Below are 9,571 nucleotides of genomic sequence, written 5' to 3'. Positions count from 1 at the left end.
ACCACATGTATGTATGAAAACCTCAATAAATTAAAATACCTTGAATATAGAAGACTTGATGAGCCAGGTAAGACATATTTATTGTTCAAACACTGAGGAACATGAGGCACAGAACCACAAAACACAAGGAACCTGCCTGAAGACTTGGACCACCAAGGTAAGGCATGAAAGCGGGAGGGGCAGGAGTTCCTGGAACTTCAAGCTCGTTCACTATATTCTTTTTAAATGAAGATTTGGGACTGGAGACAGCTCAGTGTTTAAGAGCACGGCTGCTCTTCTAGGGTACCACCTTCTGGCCTTTGTGAACACAGGCATGAGACACACACACACACACACACACACACACACCATAGACATAAATCTAAAAACAGAAAACTTGGGGTCAGCCGTGGTGGCCTATCACCTTTGATTGCAGCAGTCTGACCTCCATGAGTCTGAAGCCAGCCTAGTCTTCATTGTTTGTTTGTGTGTATGCCTGTGTATGTATGCATGCACACAGATAAGAGGCCAGAAGCCAGATTCTCTGACAAAGCAGCAAACACCCTAGACTACTGAACCATCTCTCCAGCTCCATCTTTTCCCTGTAAGAATGTAAAGTTGTTCTTTTTGTCCCTGATCCCCTAAAAAGTGTGGACTGACCCTGGACACTTTTTGGAATAGAGGCATTCAGCTTTTCTGCTTCAAAAACTATAAATACTGGAAGTCCTAGGAAGACAAGCAGAATGCTACCAGGGAAAGGGACTGGAGAGTGTTAAGGTCTACAACAGACAGAACAGAGGTTACGGGAGACCACAGTGAGATCTGAAGGAACTAAAGGAACCGACTATCCACAGAAAGTGGGCGGGGCTCAGTGGTAAAGTGCCTGTAGAGCTGTGGTCTCCACACATTCAGCACTCAGGGCTGTGGTAGAGGAGCTGTGCTAAGTCCTGTGCAGCAGAGGAGGGACAGAAATGGGGTGGGTACTCTTTAGGGGAGCAGATACTGCTTGCAAGAAAATAACAAGACCCCACAGCTGGTCACAGCACTTTATTGAGGGACGGGGCTTCAACATCTGCACAGCTACAACCTGAGGACAGAGAGCAAAGCTGAGGTGGATGAGTGGAAGGTACATCCCACAGCCTTTCTCACTTAATGCCCCTTCTGATTTGGGAATTTCGGTTCCCTTAGGCACCCGCTTCACCCCACTCTAGATTCACGGGTCCCCACTGGTTCATGGGGTTTGGGAAGGACCCAGCTCTGGCAGCATTCAAAGGGGAGGAAGGCTACCATTGGGCAATGTAGACCATGGCTCGCAGAATGCCGGTCAGCCACATGCTGGCGGCCCTCACTCACTGAATCTCACGGTAGGCCCGCTTCTCCACCAGCTTCACTTTGTATTTGCGCTTGAACCTGGAGAGGGGGAATGTGGTGAGCATCCCTTGTGTGTGTCTCAGGCCCTCCCGTCCTTCCCGTTGTGGCAGATCTTACTTGGCTCGCTCCCGGGGCTCAAGCATATTTCTCTTCTGGAAGCTCTTAAACCTGTCTCGGAGAATGTTACCCTCTGGCTGTGGGACAGAGGGACACAGAGACTTTAGCAGAATCCTAGATAGCACTGGCATTCAAACAGCTCAGCATCTTCCTAAAGCCTCCACAGAGCACCTCCAGGTACACACTGCTGAGCTTCAGAGGACGCTATGCTATACTGAAGTCAATGTGCGCTATCCTAGCTAGGCTCAGAGAACAGAGGGTACAGCTGCAAAAAAAAGGGGAACCCCAAAGCCAGGATAGAACCCAGATGTGCAAAGCTTGAGGAAAGAACTACCAGGGAATGACACAAGATGGACCATGACAAAAGGACTTCTGAAGGTCAGAGGCTTACACCGGTACCTGCCCTCCCCACCTTACCTCAGACCCTGTGCCCTCAGCCCCCAGGCAATGGCCCAACTGGCCCAGCCCAGGGCAGCCATGGTGTCACCCACAGCCCCAGCGGGCACGGGGGAGCAAGGATGACTATCATCACTGGGCACAGGGTCCCCATAGCACCCTGCCACCCTCACAGCAAATACCTTCAGTGTCCTGAGTGAGCCAGACAGCTCAGAGCTGAGCTGCACATCAATGTCAGGGGCCTGGTACCTGCAGAACACAGGGTTGAGAACATTCAGGGACGTGGCTCTCAAAGCCAAGAGAGGAAAATGATGTGGCCTGCAGACCTCCATTTCCCAGAGCCTTACTTGAGCCGCCCCAGCCTCCGGGGCTTGTCAGCCTCTGCCAGTCGACGCATGCGCCGCTGCTCTCTCCGGCGTGCCAGCTCCGCCAGCCTCCGGGCCACTTGGACCTTGATCCCACGCAGCCTGAAGAGTTCTTGGTGCTGAAGCCGGGCTGCCCTCAGTGCAGCCTGCTGCACCCGCTGTGGACGGAGGGCAAGAGCTTAGCCTGGCGCTACTCTGCACAGGAACTTCCTCACCCGGGCCCCACAGCCATGGCCTCTCCTTCTGTAGTACATCCACCTCTGTTCAAGGCTCCGGAAGGTGGGTGCTGTGTGGCCACGTGGGTCAGAGTAGGATGCTCACCAGCTTGCGAGCAGCCTTCTCCCGCCGCCGCTGCTGCTCCGTCTTCTTCTCCATCTTCTTCTGAGGGCCAGCAGCACCAGTGGGCGAGGTCTTGGTGGCCCCATCATCAGCCTCTGGCTGCTCAGCACAGCTGGGCTCATCCTCACCGTCAGACTCCTCCAGCAGGCCCTCACACATCTCCCGAAACACAGACTCCTAGGGAGCAGGCTGGTCAGCAGGTGGGGGCAGCTGGGGTTATAGGTGGTGACAAGCAATGGATGGGACTCACCTGGGTGGCAGCTTGCTCTGCGGTGGGCAGGGCCAGCTGTCGCTCCAGCTTTTCTGCCTCTTTCTCACGCCGCAGCTCCACCTCATGGGCCTCTAGAAGCAGGGCCTGGGCAGAGGTGAGAGTTCGGAGTGAATCAGGGATGCCCTTCTGATCCTACCCCATGCCTGAGACTTAGCACTGGTCCAGCTCAGGGCGCCACCCTCCACACACCCAGGGAAGACATCTACGCTCACCCTCACTCTATGCTGGGTTCTGGTTAGATGGTCCCTGAACAGAGAACCTTCAGGGAAGGAACCAGGTAAGGGAAGAAGGGACCACGACTACGGGGGAGGGCAAATGGGAGAGGAGGACTCTAGTGAAACCTGCACCGGTTAGGCCAGGAACCCACTGCACACCAACCTGGTGATCTTCAAAGGTTGGGTTGTAGGAGGCTCCCGCGGGAATCACCTCCACCGCAGGCACCTGGGAAGGCTTGATGTGGAGGCGCGGTGGCCGCTGAAGGAAGACAAGAGCAGGGAGGCGGGATGAACTCCATGCCATGAACACCAGTTTACCCCTAAGATGTCTACACTGAAGCCCTGAGGCCAGTGTGAGGCTGTTAAGAGGTGGGGGCCTGCCAAGGAAGGACTCAAGAGAACTGAGTCTTACTAAAGGCTTCACCCTACGCCCTTTTCTGCGCTCAGCCTCCTACCACGGGAAGCACGAATACCAGGCCCTACCCCATGGAGCAAAGGTCCCTTGCTACCTGCCCACCAGCCTGTCTCGTTTTATTATGGAGACATAAAGAACACTGGAGCTCTCCATCTGGGGTGTAGGGACTCAGGGCTCATGAGGCTAGCCAGCCATCTATAGGACCTCGCACCCTGCACAGGGGACACTTGTCCTTGGAGTGAGCAATCTCTGCACAGGAAGTGCTTTGCAGACCACAAGACCCCTGAGGAAAATGGGGCAGCATTTGCTTTTAGCTTTTTCTTCTGTTTTTGTTTTCTCAAAAGAAGGTTCCTGTGTAGCCCTGGCTGTCCTGGGGCGCACCCTGTAGGTTCCTGTGTAGCCCTGGCTGTCCTGAGGCTCACCCTGTAGGTTCCTGTGTAGCCCTGGCTGTCCTGGGGCGCACCCTGTAGGTTCCTGTGTAGCCCTGACTGTCCTGGGGCTCACCCTGTAGGTTCCTGTGTAGCCCTGGCTGTCCTGGGGCGCACCCTGTAGGTTCCTGTGTAGCCCTGGCTGTCCTGGAGGTTCCTGTGTAGCCCTGGCTGTCCTGGGGCTCACCCTGTAGGTTCCTGTGTAGCCCTGGCTGTCCTGGGGTGCACCCTGTAGGCTGCACTGAGTGCTGGGATTAGAGGGTGCGTATCACCACTGCTCAGCTGGGGGCTGGGGGCAACATTTGCAGACACATGTGACATGCTGGGTCTGGATGGTCTATAAGCCCTGGCACACCACCACATCGGCTGTGCTGGAGGCCTTCTGCTGTCACAGCAACGTATGAGTGACAATTCTGATGCCCACATGGTCCAAAAGTCCCCGGAGGACATGAGGAACAGATCACATCAGACACTTCAGGTGAGCAGAGTGCCCTCCACTTCAAGCTCTGTTGCCCACCCCATCTAGTTTTTCTTTCCTGGTACAGACCCTACACCAAGTGGTTTCCAGTAGTCCGAACTTCCTCAGCCTGGTCCCCTGAGTTCCAGGACTACTGTCTTAGGACTTCCTCCCCACACATGCAGGGCCTACTGCACACCCTCAGATGCATGGGTCTCTGGCCCTGCTCTGCCTCATAGCTTCTGTGCCTGGAGGCCCTTTGCCTATGGCTGGCCTGTTTATCCAGGTCTGTAGCCCCAGGGACTTTTCTCCAGCGCTGGCTTCTGACCTCCATGAAGCCTGTCCCCTAACCTCTCATTTCCTAGAGACATACAACACACAAATGTCAAGTCCAAGGTTTCTTCTAGCCCCACAGGGAGAACACATCATCTCAAAAGTGTTAAGATTCCATAGCTCCTGGCCCTCAGCAGTGACACTTAGAGCTCATGATGGCCACAAGCCCACCTCCAGCCCACCGTGCCAGTGGCAGGCACTGTGCGGTTTTCAGACACTTCTTTAGCCCACTGCTCCTCAGAAATCCCATGCAGGCTCAACCCTCACTCTGCAGTCTGAGGAAGGGATGAGGCACAGAGCTCACCTTCCCAAGGTGGGTCTTCTAGGACAGGGACATGACAGGCATGGGGAGCACGGAAGAGTGGCCCTTCCTACCCTACTGCCTGCCTATGCACACTTACCCTCACACCTTTCTTCTTGGTCTGCTCCAGAAAAAATGCATCCTGGCCAATCAAAGGCTTGTCCAGAGGGTCTGCAGGGAGAAAAGAGCAACTGCAATGAGCGTTCTAGCAGAGAAGGGGGTTTGTGCCCCAGGGCCCCCACCAGTCCCTCCACACTGCTAAAAATGACGCTGAAATCCAGACAAGGGAAGATGCTCAGACCCCCAGGGCCTCAAACCACACCTAGATGGGATTTCACAAGTGAGGGAGACTGAAGACCTTCAGACTCCCTGCTGGACGTCTGCCAACATCTGTAGAGCCCTTGGATGCCACACTCTTGGACAACCACCCACAGCAGTCAGGCCCATCTGCAAGACAGCGGAATCACTCACTGTTTGGGTTCCAGAGGTCATAGAAGGGCTGGTCAATGATGTCCTGGGGCCCAGGTTTGGCCTTTGGTGCAGGAGGGCTAAGAAGCCGGGCCTGTGCCTTGCGCACATCCCTGGGCAGCTGTCCCTGCTTTGCCAGTTTCTCCCATAGCTCCTTCTTTCGCCTGAGCTTCCTGGCATTAGGGACCTGGTGTGCGAGGATGCTGGGTAAGGGGAGAGTGGCAACCGGTAAGGCAACAGCTGAGCGCGATGAGCCCCTTCCGCTGGGCTGTGCTCGCTGCTCGGCATTTTCCCGCCTGCCTCAGCAGAGCCTCTTGTCAGCCGGCTCAGCGCGGAACCTCACACTCACCACTGCAGTGAGGTCTGAGCATTCAGAGCACCAGACCTCCCCAGACTCCCTGTCAGTGCAGTCAGGCCTACCAGCCCGTCCCTTCCTGACGCTAACCCTATGTCACCTATGTCCAGCACCCCACAGCCCCTAGGTGTGTCAGGTACCCTGCTGCCTTAACACCAGGCCCAACTCTCCAGAGACCCAGCTACAGTCTAGTCTGCTCTCCCACTGCCTCCACCACTCCACCTCCCTACAGTCTTTAGGGGCCAGGGCTGGGGGACTCACTCTTTGGGAGCAGGGATCTTAGACTGATTCTCAAGAGCAAGGTCAACCCGTAGGGGTTTCTGGAGATGCCGTGACTTCTTCTGGATCCAGGACCTCTTCTTACTTGGTTCTGCAGCAGGGAAAGAGACTTTACCTTAGGTTTTTTTTCCTCCCTTCATAAACTAATCCCCAAATTTAGGTCAACCAGAGCCTAATGGCCTTCAACCTACGTTACACAGCACATAATCTAAGGTTCCCAGAATGATCTTGTTCACCTACAAGGGAAGATCCCTGAGTCCCAGATCTGACCCACCACAGCCTAGGCCAGCAAGAGATAGGCCTTGTGATAGGGACCAAGTCCCCACAGACCTATCTGGAAGGACTCAGACACAGCAGGGAGAGGACCTCAGAACTAATTGGGAAGAGGGCAGGCATCCAGGGGTACCGAGATGCATGCAAATGTGGCCATCTCTTAGCACTCAGGAGGACATCAGGTACCGCAGAACACACTAAGGAGGCTGAGTACCGTGGTGCACACCTGTAACACTGACGCTCCGGAGACAGAGGCAAGAGGACTGAGTCCTTGGCCAGCCTGAGCTAAGCAGATAGAACCTAATTCCAAAGAGTTAGGAGGGTATGGGAGCACATGAGGAACACACGCAAGGCCCCGGGCTGCACCCAGTACTACAAACACTAAGAGCAGCAGCAACAAGCCACAAGAGACTGAAGACTGAACGGCAAGGTGGGGTGCAGTGGAAAGGCTCTAGCTACCAAGCCTGGCAACCTGAGGCCCATCCCAGAAACACGGGGGAATAATTGACTCCTACATGTTGCCCTCCGACCACACACGTGCCAGGGCACATCCTAGTCTGTAGAGATGGCTCTGACTGCTCTTCCGGAGGCTCTGTGTTCAATTCCCAGCAACCTTCTGCACATGGTGGCTCACAACCTTCTGGTGCATCTGAAGACAGCTATAGTGTATTCATATAAATAAAAATAAATCTTAAAAAAAAAAAAAAGTTCCCTGGGTCCTCCTGACCTTGTCAAAAAGGTCATGCTGTCATTAACAGGACCCATTTACCCCACACTGTGCACACTAAAGTACAGGCTGCTGGTGAAGCTGCCGGCTTGCCCTGCAAAGCCACTGGCTGTCCTACTGGACCAGGCCCTAGCTTGTTTTCAGTACCCGTGGAACCAGGCTGCCCATTTTTGTGTTTTTCTGCCACACTGAAAACCTGACTGCTCATCAAAGCAATCCCTAACTTGCCCTTGTCTTCGTGTCTCTGCAGGTCCAAGCTCAAGTGCTATCGGATTAAAGCCATCTTGCCAAAACACGTTTCCTAAACATCTGGCTAAAACAGATCCTCGTGGTTTTCTTTGTTTTGAGACAAGGTCCCACTGCGTAGCTCTGGCTGTGTTGAAGCTATGTAGATCAAGCTGTCCTCAGACTCAGAGAAATTAAAGTTGTGGGTTATGTTTGCTATCATGCACTTTTTTGGGGGGTGGGGGGAAGGCCTGCTTCCCACCCAAAGTGATGCCTTATACTAAAAACAGCCCCTTCTAGCCTCCTGTGGTAGAGACTCCTTTATTTTTAGCACTCGAGGCAGAGGCAAGCAACTCTTAAGTTTGAGGCCGATAGGGTATGGTAAGACTGTTTCCAAAATAAGAAAAAACTGTAATGCTTTAAAATATGTCATTAATGCAGATCTCATGGTATGCAAGGCTCGGAGCACACAACCTCACAAAAGCACTCCTCACCTTTTCTCTTGAAGCCAGTGTCCACGAAGAAAAGCTTTTCGTCTGGGGCCTCAGCCAACAAGCCACTGCAGGATAAAAATGCAGACTGTTTGCCAAAGTAATGCTGGAAAGATAACAGACCCTCCTAAAACGTGATCTAACTTTTTTGACTCATCCAGGCTACATCTGGAGCTTTCACACAGGATTCAAAATGTACCACGATGGGGTACGCGTTCTTTATTCTCATTTACTTGAAATTCAAACTCTGTGGCAAAACGCTTTAATCCCAGCACTCAGGAGGCAGAGGAAACTGAGTCCGGAGCCAGCCTTGTCTACGTACCGAATGCCGGGCCGTCCAGAGCTACCTAGTGAGGCCCTGTTTCAGACTTAAAACACTAGAAGAAAATCTAAATTGTGTTAGGATTTCTGCATGCTTATTTGTTAAAGACGGTAGTAACAACTGTTCCACACCGAGCCGGGATCCCCCGGTCCGCCTCGCACCAGGCCGCAAAGAGCGAGACCCAGCCACCGGAAGTCCCGCCCCACGTACCCGGTCGTGCGCTCTTGTAGCCGTACGTCTTCCAGGAACTGGTCTACCTCTAGTCCCAGCGGCTCCTCAGCGAGCCTCCTCCAGCCGCGCTTCTTGTTTCTGGGGCCCCGCCGCCGCCGCCTCAGAGCAGGATCCACCGAGGTGGCCCGCAGCCCCAGGAAGCCAGAGTCCGCCTGGCTTTTCGAGCCGCGCTCCCCACCGCCCTTTTTACTTCCCGCAGCCATCTTCTTAAAGGAAGAGCTTAGTCGCTCAAACCCCATATCCGGTTTGGAACGTACGCAACGCAGGTGATGTCATATGACGCACTTCCTGTTTGCGACCATCTGGTAAAGTGTAGTTTTACATAGTTTTACGTCTTGACAAAGGCTAAATCATTTTTCAGTCTTCTCTTTTTTTATTTTTTTATTTTTTTTTCTACTTTCAGAATTTTTGTTGTTTTTCAAGGCAGGTTTTCTTTGTGTAGCCCTGGCTGTCCGTTAACTCACTCTGTAGACCAGGCTGACCTCGAACTCAGAGTGCTCTTGTGTTTGAAACTTGGACCTGCAACTTAGGATAGGTAGGGAGTAGGCTATGTAGATTCTCAGCTCTAAGTAATATACCTTACCTGCTGTCATGAAGTTTTACTCAAACCAATTTTTTAAAACTACACAACAACTTCATATTGCTTTGCCATTTTCGCTTCCCACTGCCTTCTCACTCCTGGTGAACCACCCTTCTTCCCAAAAAAAAAAAAAGAAAAAAAAAAAAAAACGCCCTCCTTTGTGTCTTTGTAGTTTTGTGATGCACTGGATTTATTAGGATAGTTTGTACCAGCAGTGAGTAAAGAGGTAGTTACTAGATCAGAGGCAACTAACTAACCAATATCTATGCCCTTCCCTCCCAAATAGTAACTGCCATGGGGTGGAGTCCAGTCAATTTTTCTTTAACTTTTTTATTAAAGAAGATGCTGGGCATGGGGCTCCCAAGATACCTCAATAGGTAAAGGCTTTTGCGGCCAAGCCTCAGATTAATCCCCAAAACCCATATGATGGGAAGAAAGCTAACATCCGCAAGCAGTTTGTTCTCACCTTCACGGGGTATGCTGTGGTATATATGCTTACACACAGTTGTGAAATAAACGTGCAAGGGCCGGCCAAGATGTACCCCTGAGAAGTTACACCATAAGACAGGTTTGGTGTAAAGGTTTATTGGGGGAGGCAAAGGTAGTGTAGACGTGGGGAAGGGACAGAGGCAG

General features: G+C 52.8%; 1 protein-coding gene across 2 annotated transcripts; it reads right to left on the bottom strand.

Annotated features, from left to right (window-relative positions):
- Positions 1-755: 755 nt before the first annotated feature.
- Positions 756-8,583, bottom strand: NOP53 (NOP53 ribosome biogenesis factor). 2 transcript variants are annotated; one of them, XM_080908774.1, is made up of 13 exons: positions 8,338-8,583; positions 7,809-7,873; positions 6,072-6,180; positions 5,459-5,658; positions 5,088-5,158; positions 3,217-3,312; positions 2,818-2,922; positions 2,550-2,744; positions 2,211-2,386; positions 2,046-2,112; positions 1,468-1,544; positions 1,333-1,389; positions 756-1,066 (listed from the first exon to the last, which is right to left on the bottom strand). In XM_080908774.1, exons 1-13 carry the CDS (start codon positions 8,559-8,561, stop codon positions 1,060-1,062), a joined length of 1,449 nt encoding a protein of 482 aa, XP_080764900.1. In that variant the 5' UTR covers positions 8,562-8,583; the 3' UTR covers positions 756-1,059. The 2 variants fall into 2 exon arrangements, with proteins under 2 accessions (XP_080764900.1, XP_080764901.1); XM_080908775.1 differs by lacking the exon at positions 756-1,066 and having other exon boundaries at positions 1,080-1,389.
- Between the last annotated feature and the right edge of the window lie 988 nt (positions 8,584-9,571).

This window comes from Micromys minutus (assembly GCF_963924665.1).
Source record: "Micromys minutus genome assembly, chromosome: 32".
In the NCBI taxonomy this organism is placed as follows: Eukaryota; Metazoa; Chordata; class Mammalia; order Rodentia; family Muridae; genus Micromys; species Micromys minutus.
This window is presented reverse-complemented; position numbering and strand designations above follow the sequence as displayed.

What these genes read in the sequence shown, in the direction of transcription:
- NOP53 (XM_080908774.1), bottom strand. Translation starts at nt 8,561, where the DNA reads ATGGCTGCGGGAAGTAAAAAGGGCGGTGGGGAGCGCGGCTCGAAAAGC. An exon ending in TGACCTCTGGAACCCAAACA is followed by an intron (nt 5,159 to 5,458) that starts GTGAGTGATTCC and finishes TTCTCCCTGCAG; the next exon opens with ACCCTCTGGACAAGCCTTTG. An exon ending in GAGCCCCGGGAGCGAGCCAA is followed by an intron (nt 1,390 to 1,467) that starts GTAAGATCTGCC and finishes CCCCCTCTCCAG; the next exon opens with GTTCAAGCGCAAATACAAAG.